This window comes from Carcharodon carcharias, chromosome 15 (genome assembly GCF_017639515.1).
Source record: "Carcharodon carcharias isolate sCarCar2 chromosome 15, sCarCar2.pri, whole genome shotgun sequence".
Lineage (NCBI taxonomy): Eukaryota > Metazoa > Chordata > Chondrichthyes > Lamniformes > Lamnidae > Carcharodon > Carcharodon carcharias.
Genome location: NC_054481.1, coordinates 39,196,272 through 39,222,159, shown reverse-complemented (window position 1 = coordinate 39,222,159; position 25,888 = coordinate 39,196,272). Strand labels below are relative to the sequence as shown.

The window sequence follows — 25,888 nt, the reverse complement described above, 5'->3', positions numbered from 1 at the left end:
GCTGGCAACAATCTGATCCACACTGGCTGTCCAGCCAACTGGGCCCCCAAAGGGGCCTGAGTTGCTGTGACAACATACACTTTTACATGCATGTTACAGCCTAGAGCTATGGATAGTAATGGTAGAGATTCCAATTTCTTTCCATCACATGGTTGTCCAGGAATCTCTCCCACTCTTACCACCTGCCATTGGTGTGTGTTGGAAAGATTTATGGGTTGACACTCAACCTGTTTAGCCATGTTATGGACGCACCTTCCTCAGACATCAAGTCCTGGAGTGGGACTTGAACCCAAAGCTTCTAGCTCGGAGGCAGGGACACTACCCACTGCACCACAAGACTCTGTAGAAATTAGATTAATTTTATGAAATATATTGGAATTCTGTGTAGGCTTACTATTTTAATCCAAACTAAATTTAAGTGTCTTCAATGCGTAGAAATCAGAGTAAACATTTTACTTGTAATTATCCTTCTAAATCAGGTACACAACTCTCTTTAACTGGCCGCAAGAACTTGCAAGATTTTTCAAAAGTGATAAACTATACATACTTGTAGTAAAAAAAATGATGAGCACATATTGTGTGGGAGGACGCTGATATACTTTTGATTGTAGTTGAATTAAATAATGGGTCAACGAATTGATCCCATATTTGCCTCCACAATAAAATGATTGAGTATATATCATAGTTGGATATTAGTGGCTGATATAATAAACCCCTCTTTTATAAGCTGAACTGCGGCACCTGAAATTTCATTATATGCTGGAGCTGATAATGTGCTAGTTAATGCCTGCAGCTGTGTTTTTGGGTGCTGAGGCTTGCTGTGCATCCCTTTTGCACAGAATCTGAAACCTGGTAGGGGGACACTTGCAACACTGAGAGGGGCTCACTAAAGTCAAGTAAAAAATATTCATTAGGCCTTGGCCCTATTTTGAGTTCTCAGTGCTTGATAAGCATTCAGATCACTAAGCAGCCCCTGTACAGTATGTTCCTGCAGCCTGGCTAGGCACATTTTCTTTAAAGGTTGAAATTTGGTAGTTGCAAAAAGGAGCCCCAGTTTGATTCATTGACTTGTTTTGGCTTGACTGCTGTATTTTATTGCCAGGTTGTTTGAGCTGAGTTTCAGCTCCATTTCCAAGTTTTTAAAATTAATTCATGGGATGTGGGCATTGCTGGCTGGGCCAGCATTTATTGCCCATCCCTAATTGCCCTTGAGAAGGTGGTGGTGAGCTGCCTTCTTGAACTGCTGCAGTCCATGTGGTGCAGGTACACCCACAGTGCTGTTAGGAAGGGAGTTCCAAGATTTTGACCCAGTGACAGTGAAGGAACAGCGATATATTTCCAAGTCAGGATGGTGCATGGCTTGGAGGGGAACTTCCAGGTGGTGGTGTTCCCATGTGTCCTTGTCCTTCTAGATGGTAGAGGTCATGGGTTTGAAAAGTGCTATTGAAGGAGCCTTGGTGAGTTGCTGCAGTGCATTGTGTAGATGGTACATACTGCTGTCATTGTGCGCACTGGTGGAGGAAGTGGATGTTGGAGGTGGTGGATAGGTTGAGAATCAAGAGAGCTGCTTTGCCCTGGATGGTGTTGAGTTTCTTGAGTGTTGTTGAAGCTGCACTCATCCAGGCAAATGGAAAGTATTCCATTGTTACTCCTGACTTGTGCCTTGTAGATGGCGGACAGGCTTTGGGGATTCAGGAGGTGAGTTACTCTCCTCAGGATTCCTAGCCTCTGACCTGCTCTTGTAGCTGCAGTATTTATTTGGCTGGCGCAATTCAGTTTCTGGTCAATGAAAGCATGGCAGCAGTAAGTGGCAGCCAAGATGATGGCCGCCTTGCAATTCTTCATCATGTGATCTTTTCAAATGAAAGATATTTTCCAAAAGCCCCTGTACTTATAAGGAATCCCATAAAGTATTTTTTTTTAATGAATGACATGATAAATGGTCAGTGTTTGTTAATCTCTGTTAAAGCTGTTGTTGAGGTAGGGTGGAAAAGGAAACACACTTAAGGCTAGTGGACATCGTCTCTCTGCAGTTTGTCAATGCCTTGTATGGACAACTAATGTCTTTTCTTTTGGGTGAATTACTTCATTCATTCCCATATGGAAGCTCCAACAACGCTTAAGAAGCTTGACACCATCCAGGATAAAGCAGTCCACTTGATTGGCACCCCATCCACAAACGTTCACTCCCTCCAACACCGACAAACAGTGGCAGTGTGTACCATCTACAAGATGAACTGCAGGAGCTCATCGAGGCTCCTTCAACAGCGCCCTCCAAACTCATGACCACTGTCATGTAGAAGGACAAGGGCAGCAGATACATGGGAATACCACTACCTGGAAATTCCTCTCCAAGCCACTAACCATCCTGACTTGGAAATATATTGCCATTCCTTCACTGTTGCTGGGTCAAAATCCTGGAACTCCCTTCCTAACGGCACTCTGGGTGTACCTACACCACAGGGACTGCAGCGGTTCAAGAAGGCAGCTCACCACCACCTTCTCAAGGGCAATTAGGGATAGGCAATAAATGCTGACCTAGCCAGTGATGCCCATATCCCTTGAATGAATGAAAAAAATCTGGCAGCCTGAGGATCCCTCTGCCCTTGGACTGCCTGGTTGGAATCTCAAAGTAAAGGGAATTATTGATGGCACTCATATGTTGTTCTCCTTAAAGCAGAAAAGGTTGGGACAAGATTTGATGGAAGTGTTTAAAATCATGAGTAATGATTGTGAAAACATGAGTAGATAAAGAGAAACTATTCCCATTGGTGAAAGGGCTGAGGACCAGAGAACAATAATTGAAGGAGATTGGCAAAAGAATCAACAGCAACATGAAGAAAAACTATTCTATACAATGACTGATCAGGGTGTGGAACGCACTGTGGTAGAGGCAGACTCAGGCACGGCTTCCAAAAGGGAATTGAATAAGTATCAGAAGAGAAAAAAAATTGCAGGGTTATTAGAAAGGACAGGGGATTGGGACTAGCAGAGTTGCCTGCGCAGATAGCTGGCATGTATAAAATGGGCTGAATAACCTTCTTCTGTTACTGTAAACGTTCTATGATTCTGTTTGAACACCTCATCTCAGGGGGTGTCTCTTTATGAACAGAAAATGTTTCCACTACATCAGTGTGCAGTGAGTATGTGACCACAGGAAGAAACCCATGCACATTGATACTTGCCACCCTCCACAGTTCATTGATTTTACAGGAATCAGTGACACCCCATTGAGGTGAGGGGAAGACTGAAGGATGCTTGCTAGTAGAAAAAGGCTAATGTCACCCTCAGATCAAACCTGAAGGAAGCTGCTTGAATCTCCACAGAGGATATGTTTTGGATGCTTACATAATGCTCCTGATTTACTGACAAATCTGGCAGCTCCCATGTACAGACTGGCCAAGATCCCCAGGTTTACTACGGTCTGCTATACTTTACAGAATTTAGCCTGGCACAAGATCATTTTCCTAGATTGGAGAGCTAAGCTTGAATGGAAGAGGGAAAGGAGACCAAAAAGCAGAGGAATTTATACCATACAGGATCAGTAAGGATCTGCCCTTATGAAGCGACTCATTTATCATGGCCAAAGGTGAGCTATTTGGCTGTTACGCACAAGATGTGCATTTAGAAACTTTGAATGTGACTTTCTCCCTATTTATTTAGACCAAATAAGGTGATAGGCTGAAATCATTTTTGAAGCATTTATGTCAATTTTGGATCTGAGGGCCGTTGGATGTGATTTTTTGAGCAAGCCTCAATTTGGGCAGCCAGTGCTTCTGCCCAAAGTAGCAGAATCCTCATGAAAGTATTGAAACCAGGGCCCTAACATGCATTTTGGTCCTTGCTGCAATTTTAGTCTTCCAATGGGTATCAGATGACCAAGCCAGTGGACACCTGTCCATCGATGTCCAATTAATTGAGCATTGACCAGCCAGCGTCAAATCACGGGTGGCGGTCCATTCCCCAGCCGATCCCGGGCCAGCTGATCCTGCCTGCCTGCCGACCTAAAAGTCCTGCCCCAAGGATCTGAGACCTACTGAGAATGTAGGAGTCATGGACACTCCCTGGGAATCGTGCGCAGACCTGCAGGATATGTTTATGGTGGTCGCACACCAGCTGCACATTAAGCAAGTGGAAGCTCTTGCGGTTGGCATAGTTGACCACTTGTTGCCACAGAGATCTAAGTGCCATGTGAATGCAGTTGATGGCACCCTGCACCTGTGGGAAACCTGAGATCTGCGCAAATCCCTGTGCTCTTGCTTCCGGGCTTTCCCGATCCTGGGAGAAATGCACAAAGTTTTGTGCCTTTGCAAATATGGTATCTGTGACCTCCTGGATGCACTTGAGCATGGAGGCTTGCAAGATCCCACACAGGTCACGTATGAATCCCTGGAAGGAGCCACTGGCGTAAAAATTGAGCGCCGCAGTCACTTTCATAGCCATGGGCAGTGCATGCCCTCCATGGCCACGTGGCGCCAAATCCTGCAGCACTTGACATATGTGACCAACGAGTTCCCTGGACATGCGCAGTCTTCAGCAACACTGGTTCTCAGTCATCTGCAGGAATGACAAGCGCCGTCTATAAACCCTGGGTCTAGTGAGGCACCGACTCACGATGGCTCACTGTGGCTCTTCAGTAGAGTGCACAGGAGCCCCAGCCACCCCTTCTTCTTGAGGGTGCTGCTCCTCCCTCTGCGCGGCAATGTACCTCCTACACTCTTCTCCTTTGTCTCTACTCTCTGTATGCTATGAGATATACAGCTAGTTCACCAGGCTCCATGCTCCTGATATACTCCTCCTGCAGGGTGAAAGAGAGAGACATATGGGTTAGCATGGGTGTACTAAGAATCTCTCTTAGTTAAGTCTGAAGGCCCCTTTACATGTGAAAGAGTGTGCTGGCCACCACTTGGATGACCAGAGTTTAATGCACTGCATGGCTGCCCAAAACCACAGGCACCTCCGCTCCACTCCATTGACCATTTAACAGCAGCTTTGCCCACTGGACTGCATGCTGTGCTTTCAGCTCAGGCGTAGGCATTCTCCTAACACACACTGCAAGGCTGCACTGTTAGCTTGAACCATGGGGGAGACTGGTCCAAACCAGGATGATGACATTGCAAGGGGCTGTGAGAACCTCCACCAGTGACTCCTCCATGGTCAGCTTTAGCAAGGAGATTGCACAAGGTGCCCAGTCATCCATTGTTCTGCAGTTCACTAAAACACTCATTACTTTGCAGTCTGTGTCTGAGGTATGAAAAGCACTAGAACACTTGGTAGCACTTTCATGCCTCTGCGTTGCTTGAGTGGGCAGATAAGCTAAAGGCCTGACTCCATGTATGTCAATGAGGCTACATCTGAACTGTTTCAGCTGCAGAAGAATGCTCACTTAATACAAGGTTTCACTAACGCGTAGCCACTTCTCTCCCCACATGTGCTTGTGCACTGCCATCAGACCTTGCTGCCTTGCACACCACTCCCCCCTACCCTCACCCAACCACAGGGCAGTCCTTGCCCTGGCACTGCACTGTCAGCCAGTCAGAAAAAAGCGACTTGCCTGTGCGCGGCGCCTCTTCCTTGAAGTCGAACGTGCGACCCTCATGAGTGCTGCACAACATTAGTGTACAATTACCTCCAAATTCCCTCAAAGTGCAGCTCGCACACCTTTTAAATGCTGTTGTGAAATACGTCAGTGTGCAATCCCAATGACGTGCCTGGATGATCCAATATGCGGAGATGATTCCATCAGGCAGGGAGGATGATGAGATGCAAATGTATTGAAATTAAGTTCCTGGCGTTGGACAGCAGGAAAGGCAGCGCACCCATTGACGGGCGGAGTGGATGATCTCAAACTGGTTTCACGATGGTGTAAAACCAATTTTTGGCCTTCATGCCATATTGTCCACTCACGTCCACCATGATGCCGGACGCCAACTGGGGTGGCAAATTCCAGCCTACAATTTATCGATGAGTCATTCAGAATACTCACACAGCCTGCAAGAGCAATAAAGTAAGTTCTCATTGAAGACACCTTATCTAAGTATCTCTACTATCTGCACACATATCCACAACCCTCACAAAATGTTCTCCAGCTTTGCCTTCAGCTGATTTGAATTGAACTGCTGAGCTTTGCTACTAAATGAATGTTCATTATTCTCAAATGAACTCTCATGGCACCTCACACTTCGAGTTGAGCAAAATCTATGAACTTTTGTAGTGTGTGGAGCGGGAGTGCCACGTTTAATTTGACCCCTCAACCCCTGTGTTTCCCCTTCATCACAATGCACAATTTATGCCTTCATGTGCTCCATCTAAATGCTTCCACCGTGAGAGGAAAAGTAAGGAATATGGTAACGGCCTGGGGATGATGGGGCCATTAATGGCAATAAACATGATATGTGCTGTGTGCTGTCAGGTATAATTGCCATTATTTAGGTGTGATGTGGAGGTCTTGTGGCGCAGTGGTAGTGTCCGTAGCTCTGGGCTAGAAGCTCTGGGTTTACCATGCCAGGACTTGTTGGCCACGCAAGGAGCTTTGATAACACAGTCCAACAGGCTGATAATCAGCCTTGGAATCCTTCCACCACTATTCCCCAAAGGGAAAGTGTGTGTGAAGATATAAAACAAACGAGGTGCAATGGCAGTTGTGACATCCTAGTTACTAATATTCAGGGATTCAAGGGGAGTGACAGATACAGCTGGTATTGTCAGTACATTTCCACTAATATCACAGCTGCTCCTGACATGAAAGGACTAATTTTAACTCTTTAGCAGGAAATTAGGCTAGGGAGTTTGTTAGCTGGTCTGTGAATGACAGGTATAATTGCCGGGAACTGAGTTTAATGGTCAAGCTTCACTATTATTCTATGGGATGGACTCCTGCCCGAAGTTAAGGCAAAATAATAAGACTGGTGGGCGTGCGAGGGATTTTGGGTGGCAGAAATTCATGCTAATGGTTCCCCATCTGAGGAAAATGGTTAGGAGCGTGGATTCAGAGATAAGTCCAGTCAGAGGGTGGAGGCCTGGGCGGGAGAAGAGAAGAGAAGAGAGGAGGTTTGATAGAAATGTTCAAAATCATGAAGGGTTTGGACAGAGTTGATAAGGAGAAACTGTTCCCATTGGCAAAAGGATCCATAACCAAGGACACTGACAGGTGAATGGTGTTATGCCATGGCTGATGGTAAATGTCGAGCTGCACAAATCCCAGAGAGAAACTTGAAACAGCTGCCAAAATAGTTCTTGCAATTTGTATGGTATGAGGGGAGGTTCCAAAATCAGGAAATGATGTCCCTGACTACTCGTGATGATTTTACAGTAGACTAAACATTTATTAAAAGAATAAAGCAAAAAAAAAGAAACACAATTACACTTCAACACAAGAATGGCTTCACACAGTAAACAGTACTTTAAAACAGTTCCACAAGGTCTTAGCTATCCTCAGAGCTAACCATCACCTTTTCTGTTCAACAACTATCCTTATAAATTTAAAAATCTATAGAATTCCAGTAATTTTTACGACACATTACCTTTTTCCCTTGGGGTGTCCTTTGAGACTGACAGCACTCGGTTCTCCCATCTGGCCTTGTTCGTATTGTCTTCTGGGAGTTCTGACCAGCTACCCTGCTGTCTTTTGGGGGATCTAAGCAGCTACCCCCCACCTAGACATCAGCATTTTCTTAAATGTGTTCCTTCCCTTTGATCTCTCTATTGTCTCAACCAGTCTCTTCAGAAATGCTTTCTTCCCAGAATTGATTAGACGTTTCTTTACTTTAGCGGTTAGATTTTTAAAAAAGTAAACTTACCCTATTTTTACCTTATTTACTGCATGTATCCCCTTTTGAACTAAAACAACTTAATTCAAAACCACGCCAGTTATTGCTTTGTGTAAAACTCTGATTGAAGTTCCTCTTGGTTCATTAACATATCAAAACCACTTCTTACTGTTGGTTTTAGGCTCTTGTGGTCACTTTGGCTCTTACTCCAATTACCAGATTTACAAATCCCTAACAGCCTGTCTTCCAGTCCATAAGAAATATGGCAGCGTTGGTAATGGAAGGAAAATATTGCAATTTCTTGTTTTCTTGACAATGGCAAAAGTAACAATGGAGATATGGAGAAAAATGTTTTTACGCAACAAGTTGTTAGGATCTGGAATCTGCAATGGATGTGGTGGAGGTAGATTCAATCATGGCTTTCAAAAGGGAATTGGATAATTATCTAAATGAAAAAAAAAGAGAGGCCACAGGGAAAGGAGATGGGAGTGTTGTTGTAGAACTGGCTGAGTAGCTCTTACAGAGAGCAGGCATGGACAGAACGGGCTGAATGGCCTCCCTCTGTGCTGTTAGCACGTTAAGCTTCTAGGAGTCATACAATATTTCCTCTTGAGAGTCCAAAGAAGCAATCCTGCTTCCCCCATCCAGGAGGAAACTACAAATTAAACAAATTTCTCTTGCTGGGTTCCTCTTGTGCCAGTTCCTGTTCCTGGTGTTGTGATATGATGACATGTACCTTAAAGGAGGTGCATCTTAAACTGCTGTCAATCACTACTACCACTGACACAGAGTATGATGCAATCATTCCACCACTGGTGGTCAGCCTGCAAGCAACAGGGTAGAGATCGGATGTACTATACTTACCCTCCTAGTTAACTTTATCTGTATACAGTCTTATGTTCAAATAAAAAAACTTTATTGTTTCACCAACCCTTGACAATGATTGGTATGTTTACATTAAAGGAAAAAAGAACAAAACACCTGGTAGGTTTGGCGGGTGAGGAAGTTACGAGAGCTTCCCCAGAGGCCTGGGGTTAATATTATCAGCAGTTCCCAATTACATAATCCAGACCTGATTTGCATATTTAAACAAGGGTCCTGCTGCTTTGCATGGCTGTCCTTAGCATGTGCAATTTAAAATGGCAGTTAGCAGGATCAGAATGGACATCAGTGGGTAAGTCTCCTACTTCATTTTACCTGAGCCTCATGCCCAGTTTCTGCTGGGTGGATAAGTTAAAATCCACACACCCCGCCCTCAGTTTAAAGCTACTCTGTGCCAAGTATTCCTTAGTGATAAACCACACTGCCATACATAATGTACAAGTCACTCACAGACAAACCAGCCTATTGTATGTAGCTTGATACTTACCTGGCAGGGGAGAGACCTTGATCAGGAAGGAGGTTCTCCCAGGAGGTTCTCTCTCTTCATCGTGTTTCTGCCAGGGAAAGAGCAATGGCTATAACCAGTCAAACCCCTTACCATGGGGTACCTAACACCATCCGAGTCATGGTGAAGGGTAGCGAGCAAGGAACAGGAATGGATAGGACCTTCTTCACGAAGAGGATCTTATTCAAGCTGTGTGGTTTTGAGGCTGCGGATATCTACTGCCTACAGGATTTCCCCAATGCTGGTTTCTTTGATGTGACCTTCAAGCATGTGGCAGCTTGTGTCAAACTCCTGAAGGTGTTTGAGGAAAAGAAAGACCTGCCAGAAATGAAGATCCTGACGGCGGAGCCGCTCTTTGTTCTACCGTTGCATTGTGAACGGGTTGCGACGGTGCATCTGTACAACCCCTACGTCCCTGTCGCTGACGTGCTCACCTTCCTTACCAGATACCTCGATAAGGTTGGGAGCTGCACTGAAGTTAAAGATAATTTGGGGATCTGGACATGTAAACGCCAGGTTAAGGTAACGCTCAAGACCGACGGTAAGGGAGCCGTTTTCCACCCCCCTTCCAGATTCGCTATCGGGGGAAGCCGTGGTTACCTTGTCTACGCTGGGCAACCCAAACTTTGTCGCTCATGCGGCAAGTCTGGTCATGTGGCGGCCAATTGCAGTGCTGTCCTCTGCAAGAACTGCAAAAAGGAAGGGCACCAGACAAAAGATTGTAAACAGGCTAAGTGCTGCAACCTGTGTGGCGAGGCAAGTCACCTCTGCAAGACCTGCCCCAAACGTTGCCGTACTTATGCACAGGCAGCTAAAGCCAACGAGGGGGAAGCAGAAGAAATGCCTCGTGTCACACCAACCACCAAGGCCCCCAGGGAAAACATCGGGACAAAGGAGGACACAGAGAGAGAGACAAGGTGGAGGAAAAAATTGAGGCAGCAGACAGCCAATCAACAGCACTGCCCCCTGAACCTCCCACTCCTCAGGAGAGCGAATCAACAGAGGAGGAGGAGGCAGCAGTGGGAAAGCAGCAGGGGGAGTGGCAGCTGGTGAAGAGAGCCAAAAGGAAGAAGGGGCTAAAAAGAAACCAAGCCACTTCCCAGACAAGAGTCAAGAGGCGTCTCCTATCCGACACGGATAACAAGAGCAGCAGCTCTTCGGACGAAGAAGGGCCAGGGTGGCGTCAACAGAAGAAGCGGCAAAACGCTAGGGAGTTGGAGGACGAGTCACCCAAGCTCCAGAACATTGGAGACAATGAGGAGACCAGCGCACCCCAACTTGGCCCACAACCCAATGAGGCCAGTGCACCACAACCCCAGGAATCTGGGAACAGTGAGGCGCTCAGCGCACCCCAGCTCTGGGAAGCCGGGAGCAGCAACGCCCCAGAGGGGGAGAGGATTGGAGAAGCTTCTCCAACAGAGGACATTTTAAACCCCGCTCTCTGCACAGACCCCCAGATGCCACCCGAGCAGAACATCTCCAATGGGGAGGTTCAGGACGCTTTCCTCAGCCCATCCCAAGTGAAGCAATTTGAGCACACCACGGGCATGAAGGAACTCTCAGAGGCAACAGGTTTGGTAAGCGACTAACTGCTTTAAATTGGGTGTAAAGATTGTATCCATAAATGTGCGTAGCATTAAATCTACTATGCGATGTGTTGCGACCTTGGACTACCTTGCCAAGGTCAAAGCTGACCTGTTGTTTCTGCAGGAGTGTGCGATACCACACCTCAGCTCCTACAGGCAATGGTCACGATGGTGGTCCCATGGGCCATCGATCTGGTCGGGAGGAAACGGCTCTCGTTCCTCCGGCCTGGGGATTCTGCTGCGGGGAGGCAGCTTCACCGTCTCCCAGGTTAAGGAGGTGGTGGGCGGTCGCCTCCTCGTAGCAGACGTAATGTATAAGAATGCTCCACTCCAGTTAATTAACGTCTACGCCCCGTCACAAGGGGCTGAGTGGCTGGAGGTTTTTCAGCAGCTCCCGCAGCTGCTGGCAACCTCCAGGCCAGTCATTCTGGGCGGTGACTTCACTGCATCATCGATGCAGCTGGACGATCCGGCAGGGCCGACAACAGATTGGACGCTACATCCAGATCCCTGATGGAAACAGTAAAGGATGCCAAGCTGCACGACGTCTTCAGCAACCCTGCAGACGGAGCGCAGCGTAGATACACCTGGTCGCGGCCTGACAGGTCCGTCTGTTCCAGGATAGACTTCCTGTTTTTGTCCCGCGCATTTGCAGTCAGATCCACCGACGTCAAGCCGGTGTTCTTCTCTGACCACTGCCTTCTACTGGCTGACTGCCACTTAGAGAAGGACCAGAGAGTTGGCAGGGGGGGTTTGGAAGCTAAACATGTAACTGCTGACCCCAGAGAATATTGAGGAGCTCAAGAGGGATTACAAAGGTTGGAGAACCATGAAACCCCACTTTGAGTCCCTGACACACTGGTGGGAAGCAATCAAGGGAAACATCAAGAGGTTTTTTGTCCTCAAAGGCACCCAGAAAGCTAGAAAGGAACAGAGGGAAATGTCCTGACTCCAGAAAAACATGCAGAATCTGCTCTGGCTGCGGTCGATGGGGGTCGATATCAAGGAGGAACTCCAAGAGGTGAAGAGCCAGCAAGCCTCGCTCTTTGCCTCGGAGGCCTCCAAGATCATCTTCCGGTCCAGAGTCCGCTCTGTGGAGCAGGATGAGACGTGCTCACGTTTCTTCTTCCAAAGGGTACACAGAGAGAGCTCTGTGATCAGCAGCCTGAAGGAAGAAGACGGCTCAGTTAAGTCACTGCAGTCTGACATTTTGAGGATTAGCAAATCCTTCTATGCTGGATTGTATGACATAAAGCCCACAGACAGCATGGCCTCCCAATCCTTCCTGTCCTCTATCACGGAGGTCTTAGATGACAGTACACGGGAGAGTCTGGACAAAGCGCTAACTCCTGACGAACTGACTGAGGCCCTTAAGTCCTTCGAGAAGAGTAAAACTCCCAGAAGCGACGGCTTGCCGGCGGAGTTGTATTCGGTTCTGTGGGATTGGATCGGCCCAGACCTGCTAGAAGTGTATGAGAGTATGCTCCTGGCCGGCAGTATGTCAGAATCCATGAGGAAAGGCATTATCACCCTCATCTACAAGTACAAGGGGGAAAGGGAGGAAAGTAGAAATTGGCGACCCATTTCACTGTTGAATGTGGACTATAAAATTCTGTCCAAGGTCATCGCCAATCGGGTCAAATCCGCTCTGGAATTGGTGATCCAACCTGACCAGACCTGCACTGTGCCGGGCAGGAAGATCTCTGACAGCCTCGTGCTGCTCAGTGATACGATTGCCTATGTACAGGACAGGGGTGTGGATACCTGCCTCATCAGCCTGGATCAGGAGAAGGCCTTTGACAGAATATCGCACACCTACATGGTGGATGTGCTCTCCAAAATGGGGTTTGGGGAGGAAATTCGCAATTGGATCCAACTGCTCTACACTAACATCAGTAGTGCAGTCTCAATCAATGGGTGGGAATCAAATAGCTTTCCTATTAAATCTGGAGTCAGGCAGGGCTGCCCTCTCTCGCCTGTTCTTTTTGTGTGTTGCATAGAACCCTTTGCTGAGTCCATCAGGAAGGATCCGGGCATAAGAGGAGTGACGATCCCAGGTAGTGGAGGCACTCAGATCAAAGCCTCCCTGTACATGGACGAGGTCGCCGTCTTCTGCTCGGATCCGCTGTCGGTGCACAGACTTATCCACATCTGCGACCAGTTCGAACTGGCCTCGGGAGCCAAGGTAAATCGTGGGAAGAGCGAGGCCATGTTCTTTGGGAAATGGGCTGACCGATCCTTTGTCCCCTTCACTGTCAGGGCTGATGGCCTGAAGGTGCTGGGGATATGGTTCGGAGGGACCAGGGCACGCGTTAGAAACTGGAAGGAGCGAGTGTCTATGGTGAAAAGGAAACTGGGTATGTGGGAGCGATGCTCCCTCTCCATTGCGGGTAAGAACCTGGTCATCAGGTGTGAGGCACTCTCGCTGTTGTTGTACGTGGCGCAGGTCTGGCCCATTCCACATTCCTGTGTGGTGGCGATCACCCGAGCCATCTTCCGCTTTATCTGGAGGTCGAAAATGGATCGTGTCCGCAGGGACACGATGTACAAGCCTCTAGATAAAGGGGGAAAAACGTGCCCAACATCGCCCTCATACTGATGGCCACCTTTGTGTGCGGCTGCATCAAGCGGTGCGTAGACCCTCAGTACGCAAACGCCAAGTGTCACTACATGCTGAGGTTCTACCTGTCTCCGGTGTTGCGAAGGATGGGTCTGGTCACGCTGCCGCGGAACGCTCCAAGTAGTTGGACTGTGCCGTGCCACCTGTCCCTCGTGGGAAAACTTATGCAGAGAAACACCTTCGACCACAAGTCCGTCAGGCAGTGGTCGGCACGTAACATCTTAAAGGCCCTGAGGGAAAAGGAGAGGGTGGATCCTGTGGGATGGTTCCCTGAGCAGACTGACAAAGTAATTTGGCAGAATACCTCATCACCAGAACTTTCCAACAAACACCAAGATGTAGCTTGGCTGGTGGTGAGAAAGACCCTCCCTGTAAGATCCTTCCTACACGCCAGGAGTCTCACCCCCTCTGCACGTTGCCCTCGAGGAGGCTGTGGTGGGGAAGAGACCGTTGTTCACCTCCTTGTAGATTGTGTCTTTGCAAAGAAGGTCTGGAGAGGAATGCAGTGGTTGCTGTCGAGGTACATCCCGAGCAGTTCTGTGACAGAGGACTCTGTGCTCTACGGGCTGTTCCCAGGGACACACACCGAGACAAACATCAACTGCAGCTGGAGGATCATTAACTCGGTGAAAGACGCTCTTTGGTCTGTCCGAAACTTGTGGGTTTTCCAGCGCAAAGAGTTGTCCCCGACCGAGTGTAGCAGACTAGCACTTTCCAAGGTCCAGGACTACGTGGTGAGGGACACAAATAAGCTTGGGGCAGCCGCCACAAAGGTGCAATGGGGAAGGGTCGCTGCCTAAGACCTTTCTGCCACAGTGCACCAGGGGACTGGGAACTGTAAAGAGCCCCTCAGGCTGTACAGATTAAAATGTATGTCTGCCAATGATTGAAATATTCATTGTTTGTTCTGATACACTTTTTGTTTCAGTTTGTAAAAGCTGAACCTGTTTGTATTTTTGTAATGGTGATTTAAAATGTTCGAAATGTTTTTGAAGATTTATGAATGAAGTATATTTTTGCAAAAAAAAAATTGTATGTAGCTTGCACTGTCCTCCATATTTTTCTGCTTTGTGCTCCTGTTTGACTTCCGTGCTTTCCCTCTGTCTCCCAGGTGCCTGGTGATGCTCGAGTCAATGCGGAAGCCCAAGTGTCCTGGATAAATGCAGTGACTGGCCGGATCTTCTGGGACTTCTTAAGGGAAAAGTACTGGGCGGATCAAGTTGCTTGCAAAGTTCAGAAGAAGCTGAGCAAAATTAGGGTGAGCTGAATGAATGTTTAGAATTGTTCCATTCAGGAAAGATGATACAAACATAATGGCAATGATGGACAGAAAGAGACCCAGTTTCAGACAACTGCGATGCCTTGTGCATCACAGTATAGACAATTCCCACCCCACCTTAAAGCCATCTCCTGGGAGAGGTGAAGGAAACAGATAAAAACCTAGGACAATTAGGAGGGGAAAAAAGTGGAAAACTCCTCTTTGGTCCACCTTAAGCAATCAAAACGATTCCAGGAGACCACTCGAACTCTGATTAATTTTATACTGTTGTCTTTTCTGATCACTGCCCCTTGCTGGAAGTATACATCTATGTACAATGAGTAAGTAGGTTTAGGAGTGATGCTACTCATGGACAAATAGTTTACCGGCGTTCGCTGTCAAGGTTCATAGATGGACAATGAGTAGTGAGACAACTGTCCCTGGGAGCATGTGACATCCTTGGGAAAAGGATCCCAGTGAGGATTAAACGTCTTCAGGAAAAGATGACAAGAAAGAGTTAGGGAAAGCATGAGTATAATCTGAAACACTTCAATAAGTCATCAGAACCTCTTTAGCTATACTGCTTTGTAAGTCACAGTCAATGGATCCAGCACTCAATAAGCTTACATTAGTTCTCTCACGTTCATTAACCCATTATTGATGATGTTGTCCTGCTTCATCTATGGGAAGTGCAACAGCTTCTGTATGTGATGACACCTGCCACTCTCTGAAAACTATATATAAATAACAGATGCATGGGAGTGATTTTAAAGGTGCAATTATATTTGAGGTTCAGATTAAAGTTAAAAGCTGCTAAAGTCTCGCTCTGTAGCACATTGTTTCATTTGTATCCTTCAATCAGACTGCTGCCTTGGAATTGCTCCCTGGTTATTCAGTGTTCTGAGTCCAGTCCAGTCATTACCTCCAGCCCGACCATGCAGACAAACTGCAGGAAATAACCTTCCAGCACAAAATGTCCACTCTACTGAGCATATTCAAAGGCCATCCCAGACTAATCTGTTTCTAGCACTTTCAGCTCAGACAGAGGGAAGGTGGTAATTATTGTCCGCTGCCAGTGAACCATACTATGATACAGTGGTGTATATAGCTGAAATTGTAATTTCTATTCACTAATTTACATTGTCTCTTGGCTCAGCACTGAATTTCAAATTCTCATCCTTGTTTTCAAATCCCTCCATGTCCTTGCGCCAGCCCTTCCATTCTGTCTCTAAAACCTCCTCCAGCCCTATACCCCTCCAAGATCTGGCTACTTGTGCATTCCCCACTTACTTATATCTCACCCTTGGCAGTCATCCTTCAGTTGCCTAGGCCCTAGGTTCTGGAATTCCCTTCTAAACCTCTTCACCTCTCTCTCCTCCTTTAAGATACCCTGTGGTATATTGTAATGTAATAAATTGTTCTAATATCTTCTTACAGCTCAGTGTCAACCTTTGTCTGATAATGGGCATGATTTTCCGGCCCCAACACTGGCGAGCATTGTTGTGAGTGGGGTGGAAAACCCGCCCTACCCGTGACAATGCCCACCGATGGCTGGACTGGAAAATCCCAACCAATGCTCCTGTGAAGCGCCTTGGTGCATTTAAGTCGCTATAAGAATGCAAGTTGTTGACGATAAATTTAAAATTTAGATGATCACAGGCTATAGTATATCAATTATGTCTAATGTTACTTAAAGAAGGAAGACAAGTTAATAAGCGGTTCTATTGTCTTATGTTAGCTGCCATACTTTATGAATGAGCTCACACTCACTGAATTGGACATGGGGACATTGCTACCTGTGGTCATCCGTGCTTCCAGCCCATCTGTCAATCAAAAAGGTGAGTAGTTCAAGCTACTCTGAATTTCCTGGCAGGCAACATGTTTCTCATCATCATAGAACTGCTTGGTCATATACGGCAACATAATTAGAGTACTGAACATTTCAGTGTTTTTAAACAGCAATGTTTTGCTTATAAATAAAATAAAAATTTATTTCCTCTAAGTTGAAGTCAGTTGCATAAAATAATTTATATATTATCTCTTCAAAAGGACAGAAACCTGAAGTTTGCAGTAATAATATCCTTGCTGTCTTATGGTCTTGATTCTCAGACTTCATGGTCTATATGTATAAGGGGGGAATTTGCATTAACATAGCAGAGCTTGCAGCATTCCAAGGAGATGTGTGGCCCCTCCTGACACACACACACACACACACACACACGCGCACACAGGCACACACTACCCTGCTGTGTAAACTGTCACTCAGCTTGTAGATACATTAAGCCATGCCAGTAATAAGAACATAAGAAATAGGAGCAGGAGTAGGCCATTCGGCCCCTCAAGCCTGTCCCACCATTCAATAAGACCATGGATGATCTGCCCCAACTCTTCTTTCATGCCAGCTCCTCATAGCCCTCAACTCCCTGATATTTCAAAAATCTATCTATCTCCTCTTTAAATACTTCCAGTGATCTAGTCTCCACAACTCTCTGGAGTAGAGAATTCCAGACATTCACTACCCTCTGAGAGAAGAAATTCCTTCACATCTCAGTTTTAAATGAGTGTCCCCTTATTCCGTAACTATGTCCCCTCGTTCAAGATTCCCACACTAGTGGAAACATCTTCTCAACATCTACCCTATTAGGAATGTCACCACTTTGACCCATACACGGCTCCTGTTTAGCTGATCTCAGCCAAGACACTGATTGTGCCACTTAAATTAGCCTCTGTACCACTGGGGGATAAGGAGGGCGGGGAAGATTAGCTTGGATTCCCAAATCCAGGCTGAATGTAGTGACCTCAGCTGGAAAGTGCAGATGTGTAGATGTAGAATGAGTGAGGGAGACTGAGCTGTGAGAGTTCCCCTGATGGGTGTGTCCATTGAAGGTTACTGTTTAGTCTCCCACATGGCCAAAATAAATCAAAGAAGAGCAGCTTCACATTCCAACAAATAGTTGGAGAGGAGGAGGGGAAGAAAAATAAACTTAATTGTGAAATGTGTTTGCCCAATAGAATTTAAATGCTATACAGAGGTTTTAAGCATAACAATGTCCTCCCCATTGTTCTCTAAATGTTCTCCCATTTGGAAGATTTATTTCTATTTTACCATCAAAGAATATTCCATTCCTGGATATCTCTGTCAATTTAGTAAATGTACTAAAACTTCATTCCATCAATTGAGCAGTTGTGAGAATTAGACTCAAACAATCCATTCACCTGTAACTGAGCTGTGTTAGTGGAGTAGAAAGTGAGGGCTGAATTGAACATTTCTGGGAATATTGTTTGCCTCTTAGTGCTTAAAGAACACAACATAGACTGAATTTGGGGAAAGAGGATCAATGCAAAATATGCAGATTTTTTGAAGTTAGTCCATTTATATATTTAGGCCATAGATATCCCTCGACATGGTAAGTGCCTACTCTCTCCTGTGAGATTCAGGATTCTCCCAATGTGAGATGAGTGATGTGAATAAAGTTGGTGTTGACTTTAATTGTCCCCGTCAAGGGTGAAACCAGTGGCTGACCACCTGTAGCCTCATTCCCATCCAATGGGAACAGTTAAGATCAACTGCAGGCTTTTGCATATAGTTTAGACACCTTGGGCGCTGGTTCTTCACCTCAATTTTACATTAAAAATATTAAACAAACATACTTTATGATGTTTTCCCACATCTAGAAAATAGTAATGTCGTGCTTTGCCTTTCCTTCCATGTATGATATAAAATCAGCAGCCAATCAGCCAATACAGCTGAGTTTGTATAATAATAATTTACATTGCATTCTACAATATGCTAAAAAATTGTACCTCTCTGCACAGTTCCTGTCAACTGTTTTATTATAAAATTCTGCTATGCACATTTATAATGGAATCCGTCTATGTAAACATGTCATGCTGTAATGGCATCTTCCACCCAGTGGCGGTGCTACAGTGCTACTACTGGAGGAGGATGTAAGAACAGCAAGTTTACATAGGCAGTTTGCATGACACTGTGGCCGGGATTTTCTGGTCCCGCCAGCCCGCCGAGTATCAATGGACATTTTGCCGGTCTGCCAAATTTTCCATCCTGTCCGCGGTGGGTCTCACCATGGGCGGGTCCAGGAAAATCCTGGCCCATGTCTCCTTCCAATGCAAAATGGCCTTCGGAGCATGCGCACTGGTCCATGCAGATGTCACTCTGTTCTGTCGGAAAGCAGTTAACGTGTTGAACACACAGGATATAAGTCTGCTACAATATGTTCCAGGCAAACAAGATGTGACTGCCTAGCCCAAAGAATTCCCAAATGTGTAAATTATGTGTTAGGTTGAAAGACACAATCTTTCTAAAACTGCATCATCTGCAGATTATTTTTACTGATGTGATTTCAGTTTTGATCAGGCTAGGAAGCGGTAATTCCTGGTCACAATGTATTTTTGTATATGTACTTCCACAAGATTTGGGCGTCACTGACTACGCCAGCATTTATTGCCCATCCCTAATTGCCCTAGAGAAGGTGGTGGTGAGCTACCATCATGAACTACAGTCCATAAGACCATAAGACCATAAGACATAGGAGCAGAAATTAGGCCATTCGTCCCATTGAGTCTGCTCCGCCATTCAATCATGGCTGATAAGTTGCTCAGCCCCATTCTCCCACCTTCTTCCCGTAACCCTTGATCCCCCTACCAATTAAGAACCTATCTATCTCGATCTTAAATACACTCAATGACCTGGCCTTCACAGTCTTCTGTGGCAATGAACTCCACAGATTCACCACTCTCTGGCTAAAGAAGTTTCTCCTCATCTCTGTTCCAAAAGGTCTTCCCTTTACTCTGAGGCTGTGCCCTCGGGTCTTAGTCTCTCCTACTAATGGAAACATCTTCCCAATGTCCACTCTATCCAGGCCTTTCAATATTCTGTAAGTTTCAATCAGATCCCCCCTCATCCTTCTAAACTCCATCAAGAATAGACCCAGAGTCCTCAAACGTTCCTCATATGTTAAACCTTTCATTCCTGGGATCGTTCTCGTGAACCTCCTCTGGACCCTCTCCAGGACCAGCACATCCTTCCTGAGATACGGGGCCCAAAATTGCTCACAATATTCTAAATGTGGTCAGACCAGAGCCTTATAAAGCCTCAGCAGCACATCCCTGCTTTTATATTCTACTCCTCTCGAAATAAATGCCAACATTGCATTTGACTTCCTAACTACCGACTCGACCTGCAAGTTAACCTTAAGAGAATCCTGGACTAGGACTCCCAAGTCCCTTTGCACTCCAGATTTCTGAATTCTCTCCCCATTTAGAAAATAGTCTATCCCTCAATTCTTCCTACCAATGTGCATGACCTCACACTTCCCCACATTGTATTCCATCTGCCACTTCTTTGCCCATTCTCCTAACCTGTCCAAATCCTTCTGCAGCCTCCCTGCCTCGTCAATACTACCTGTCCCTCCACCTATCTTTGTATCATCTGCAAACTTTGTCAGGATGCCCTCAGTTCCTTCATCTAGATCATTAATGTATAAAGTGAAAAGTTGTGGCCCCAACACTGGCCCCTGCGGAACTCCACTAGTCACCGGCCGCCATCCTGAGAAGGACCCCCTTATCCCCATTCTCTGCCTCCTGCCAGACAGCCAATCTTCTATCCATGCTAGTACCTTGCCTCTTAACACCATGGGCTCTTATCTTACTGAGCAGCCTCCTGTTTGGCACCTTGTCAAAGGCCTTCTGGAAGTCCAAGTAGATAACATCCATTGGCTCTCCTTTGTCTAACCTACTCGTTACCTCCTCAAAGAATTCCATGATCGTACTCAATGGTGGAGCAGACTCAAGGGGCTGTGTGGCCTACTCCTGCTTATGTTTATGTCAGCATTTCTCCGCCAGGGTTCTGCAAGATTTCAAGTCATGCTCCAAAAAATAATCTGTGAATGTGTAGAAAAAAAACTTGTTCCAATAAATTAACTGTTTACTACCCAGAAGAAGCACCTATGTTTGTCTGAGTGAGTTTGTCTTCTTAAATAGTGTCAGTGCATTCTGAACGCCATTTGCTCTGTGGTAACATGAAAAGGCATTTCATACGATGAAAGATGTTAATGCCTCAACCAGTTCAATTGGATAGGGGTTGTCATACTACCAGCCAGTGAAGGTACAGACAATGAGGTTGTCAATCATTGGACAGCTTCCTATACCCGCACCTGGTGCCAGTAAGGTGAGGAAGAGCTTGGTTGAGATTAGGTAGGGCAGAATTCGTTATAACTGACTAGTAAAAGTTATGGAGAGATTATAAAACATGACTCCAGTGATATCACTTTTCCCCTTTTGAAGGTTTAGAAAGATGCGTTTTAATTGGGAGGGAATGTGCGTGACCTTAAGGTTGAAAATTGGTGCAAGAATTGAGAAATATTGCTCAGCACCAGAAACAAGGTTCACATTAAGTGAGTAAAACAAAAATAATAAAAAAAACATGTCTAATTGTATAACTAATTTTTTTGCAGAAAAAATACTTTTATGGGAGCAGTTGGAATTTTTATAACATGGGAAGAGGCCTCAGATGCAAAACCCCTGTTTTATGTAACATACAAGCTATGGCACACTGGAGTACTCTTCTTCACCCATATAATCAGTGTCACACTGTGGCGCTCTCTCCTCACCAATAACAAGGGCTGCACTGTGTCACCACCTTTCCATTAGTAGAATCAGTGCAATATTAAAATAAGTTTCTCCAATTGTGTTGAGTTAAACTTCCTCTTTAAGCCTGCAACTGCACTAATTCTGGCAGTTTAATTCCAATTTAAAACAAGGTCAGCTGTTTACAGGATAAACTTCAGTAGCTGTAAAGTTAAATACCTCGATATATCTGCAGTCATATCCTGCAACACCTGAGCTTATTGTAGTCAATGTCGCAGAATGACATTGCACATTGTCAGCTGTTAACAGGCACCCAACCCCTTACCTTGCCCAGATGTTACGACAAATTATTGCAACCCCAAGTACACTTCAAGGTTATCCTGCAAGATGGGGAAGATTGTAGAAAATGCCCTGTGGTGTAGGTACACCCACAGTGCTGTTAGAGAGAGAGTTCCAAGCAAGTGGGGAGTATTCCATCACACTCCTGACTTGTGCCTTTTGATAGTGGACAGGCTTTGGGGAGTCAGGAATGAGTTACTCACTGCAGAATTCCCAGCTGCTGAGCTGCTCTTGTAGCCACAGTATTTATATGGTTGGTCCATTTTGGCTTCTGGTCAATGGCAACCCCCAGGATGTTGATAGTGGGGGATTCAGCAATGGTAATGTCATTCAATGTCAAAAGGAAATGTTTAGATTCTCTCATGTTGGAGATGGTCATTGCCTGGTACCTGTGAGGCATCAATATTACTTGCCTGAGCTTAATGGCTGGATACTCAAGGCTATTCTCTTTCATGTAAGCTACTGTTACAGCAAAGTTAGTGGTCCAATATGGTGATAACACCAAGCACTATTAGAGTTGGCAGATAGTGAGCCTGGTCTTACCTGTGTAGCACAGACACAAGTAGATATAAAAGAAATGTTACATTAAAGATAAATTTATTTTCACACGGACAATAATCTTGCAACTTCTTTGCAAGTCTGTCACTGAGCTCCTATGATTTTAATTTTATTGACAAATTGAGTGGGACTCATAACAAGTGGACAAAAGTCTCGCCAAACAGCCCAAGGTACCCAACAGCTCAGTAATGAGTAAGATCAGCAAAGCAGTGGAGACAAGAAGTGACCTTAATGTGCCTAATTATTCACCAAGAGGCAGTAGAAACCTCAGCAGGCTGGCTAATGAGATGACATCTCACATGGCAGTAAATTAGGATTGCCAATTCTCCAGGATTGTCCTGGAGACTCTAGGAATTAAAGATTAATCTTCAGGGCACTAATGTGAGCAACCCAAAAAAGTCAACGAGGCTTTCAAAAAACTAACTTTTTTATTTTATTGAACATTTTTGTTTGCTAGTTGTAAAAATTTTGGAAAAGGTTTACAATCAAAAATTCTCCAATTGAATGAATGGAGGAGGTTGGTGCTTTGTGAGTGAGGGTGGAGTTATCAGACAACCAATGGTGGGGACAAGGCCATTGGAGGAAGAAGGTTATGTGATGAAACCTCCAGGAATACATTCAAGTTAGCAACCCTAATTCTGGAGGACATCTGAAGGACCCATCATGGAGGTTCCGCCATAACAGGAGAAACTCAAGAGAATGGATTCATTATGGAAGGACTGACTGTGTGTGTCTCTGGCTCTGTCCTTCCACAGGGCTGTGGGTCGATTTGGAGATTGCGTACAATGGGGCATTGCAGATGACACTGGAAACCAAAATGAACCTGTACAAGTTGGGGAAAGAGTCAGCACCAGAGGGGGTCAGACTGACTGACACAAGGGCAGAGGGGTAAGCAGACTCTGTATTTTATACCTTCCTGACTAGGAAACCCAAGGAATTGAAAGCTGTTATAATGTGACAGAAAGTATGCAAGCTTAGAACTCTTATTTGATATACAAAATATGACTATTATTTGCCAAAAATGTTAGAAATGCTCAGCAGGTCTGGCAGCATCTGTGGAGAGAGAAAAACAGAGTTAATGGCCTAAATTTTCTGGTGCCTCCTGCCACAGGAATCAGAGCGGCTTGGACAGATAATTTGACAGGCCAGCAAATTGTCTGTGGCGGGACAGGAAAATCCCACCCAATGTTTCAGGTCGATGGCCTTTCGTCAGAAGTTTTAATGAGAAACCATTGACCTGGAAAGGGTAATTTGGTCTCTCTCCAAAGATATTGCCAGTCCTGCTGAGTATTTCCAACATTTCCTGTTTTTATTTCAGATTTCCAGCATCTTTAGTATTTAGCTTTGTAAGTCTATTATTTGAATAATCTTTTCAGACTCCCCCACCCCAGCAGCCCCCTAGTTTTCCCCAACCCCTGATGGACATCAGCCTTGCCTGATGTCTGCCAGTACAGCTCTGTGTACGCTCGGCGGATCTTACCTTTGAACCCAAGTCAGATAGATTGTGGGCTTCTCATATAATTTCCCACTACGCTGCATGAAGTGCCCTCTGTCCCCTTCCGTTCTTGTGCACTCCATCCAACAGTCTTGAATGATATAAAATATGGGTATTTTTGTGTGTTTTATTCTTTGGGTAGGGAGTATTTCTGTGTCACCAGGCCATTAGATTGTAACAGTTTCAGGCAGGAGAAGAACTTCAGTGCATCTAGCCAGTATGCACATTTCTTGAACATTACTGAAAAAAGACATTTTGTTGCACATTTATGTGTACTGGAAGCTGTATATATTAATACACAGGGCCCTGTTCTTTGCAGACAGAAAGAATATATACACACATTGCACCTGTTTCAGCTAAACAAAATAAGTGATAGCCATTCGCTGGTTCATTCCTCAGGGAAATGCCTTTGACAATCATAGTCAAGCTGCCTGGTTTAAATTTCAAACAATGCTTGGCAGTTAACTGTCAGTCACCATAAACTGGTGAATTCTGCATGGTAACTCCTCTACCAATCAGAATCCACTTGCCAACTAATCAGCACTCTCTTCTCGTACAAAATAAAGTTGTTGCATCCACTAACTTTGATCTTCTTGAGATTGTCCTGATGAGTGCAAGACGAAAAGCTTTGACAAAATGTCTTCTTTCAGCAATGCTCAATTTCTGTGCTACCAAACAACTATATGCACATTACTAATAACCCTCTGTTTCATTTGCTGGAAGGAACCTGCTGAGTTCCTTCCTGAAAACCATCCAGATTTCTTGTTCTTCCACCTGCTTTAGAAATCTGTTCCACATATGTCACCCTCTTAATAAAAGTGTTATCTCCTATTCTCTTTTGTTGCTTTTAATTTGTAAATATGATCCCTCATGTCTGGATTCTGTACACAGCAGTAAAGCTAACTTGGATCTAATCTGTCCAAATCTTTCATAATCTTAAATACTTGTTTCACATCCCCTCCTGATCTTCTCTTTTCAAGGGAGAAAAGACCCAGGGTGAATAATCTTTCCTAGGGTTGCCAACCCTCCAGGATTGGCCTGGAGTCTCCAGGAATTTGAAGATCAATCTCCAGGACACTGCTGTGTTGCAACCCTGGAGAGAAATCATCGCGGCATTAAAACAATTTTTTTTTATTGTCGCTTTATTTGAACATTTCTCTTTCCCAGATATAAAAATATTGAAAATGGGAAATAAAAAGGCTGTTTGGCTGACAGTCAAGCATCGCCCAATTGGGTAATGAGTCATTTTGCTTTCCACTTGGCATAGGAAGGCAGTGTGTCACAATGATGGATGTGTTAGCTGATTAATGGCTGGAGGGTGGGAGCAAGTCATGTGATGAAACCTCCAGGAATCCATTTAATCACAGTTGACAGTCCTAGTCTTTCCTCAAAAGCTTTCCCCTTAAGTGCTGATATTAACTGTGCAGACCTTCTTAGTACCCCAGTCCCTCTAATAACTGAATCTTTTTTCTGGAATAGGGAGACTAAAACTGCACCACAGTTCTCTAAATGTGGGCTCACCAGGGCCATGTACAGTTTTAAAGTATCCCTCTTTGATTTATGTGTTATACCCCAGTTATGTGTCTCAAGTTTTGTTTTACATTATTTTCATTTATTGCATAAATAGAATATTACTTAAAAGTGCTTCTTGGAAGTGAAACAAAAGATCTGCTGTAATTGTCTGGTCATAAATGAAATGCTTTTGATAATGATGGAGGGAAAATTCATGTGAAACCCGATTTAATTTTATTCACCTTTCCCTCCCTAGAAGCACTTTGGGAGGATCTAAATCAGAAAATAACTTAAAATGCAAATGTCCAGTTGAGAAAGAGCTTCTTTATACTACTAAAGAGCTGCAACACACTCATCAAAGACTGTATAAAATGGACAAAGAGCATGATGAACCATCAGGAAACTCTGACGGGTCAAATGTTTTTTCTGTCAAATGTGGAGCCCTTGACCAAAAACTGCTGAACATTTCTGATCCTGGTTCCTGTTCATGCTCAATCTCTCTTGTACACACAAACACACTTTCTAGGAATAATCTTTTCCATGAGCTCCTGTCATTTACATCCAAGGAAAATTACCTTCTTCATTGCACGTTCATGCCCGGATGTGTCCACACATGTTTGCCCCGAGGCATTAAATTTTCACACAGTTCTCAGTCTGTCCTTCTGAGGCTGTTCTGAGAAAGCAGGCGGTGTGTCGTTGTTGAAGAATCAGGCAGAAAGGTGAGGATGCCAGGCGAGTGCCGGAGTGAAGCTCCCCCC

The 25,888-nt window shown here is 45.1% G+C and overlaps 1 protein-coding gene and 1 pseudogene across 1 annotated transcript in view; both read left to right on the top strand.

Moving 5' to 3' along the window:
- The window catches only part of tex2l (testis expressed 2, like), a 91,094-nt gene that overhangs the window by 46,457 nt on the left and 18,749 nt on the right, over positions 1-25,888 (top strand). Inside the window, exons 5-7 of the mRNA XM_041206922.1 lie at positions 14,474-14,620; positions 16,359-16,458; positions 22,879-23,011. Coding sequence (XP_041062856.1) covers positions 14,474-14,620; positions 16,359-16,458; positions 22,879-23,011 — 380 coding nt within the window. The remainder of the gene's footprint in view (positions 1-14,473; positions 14,621-16,358; positions 16,459-22,878; positions 23,012-25,888) is intronic.
- Positions 9,131-9,237, top strand: LOC121288734 (annotated as a pseudogene).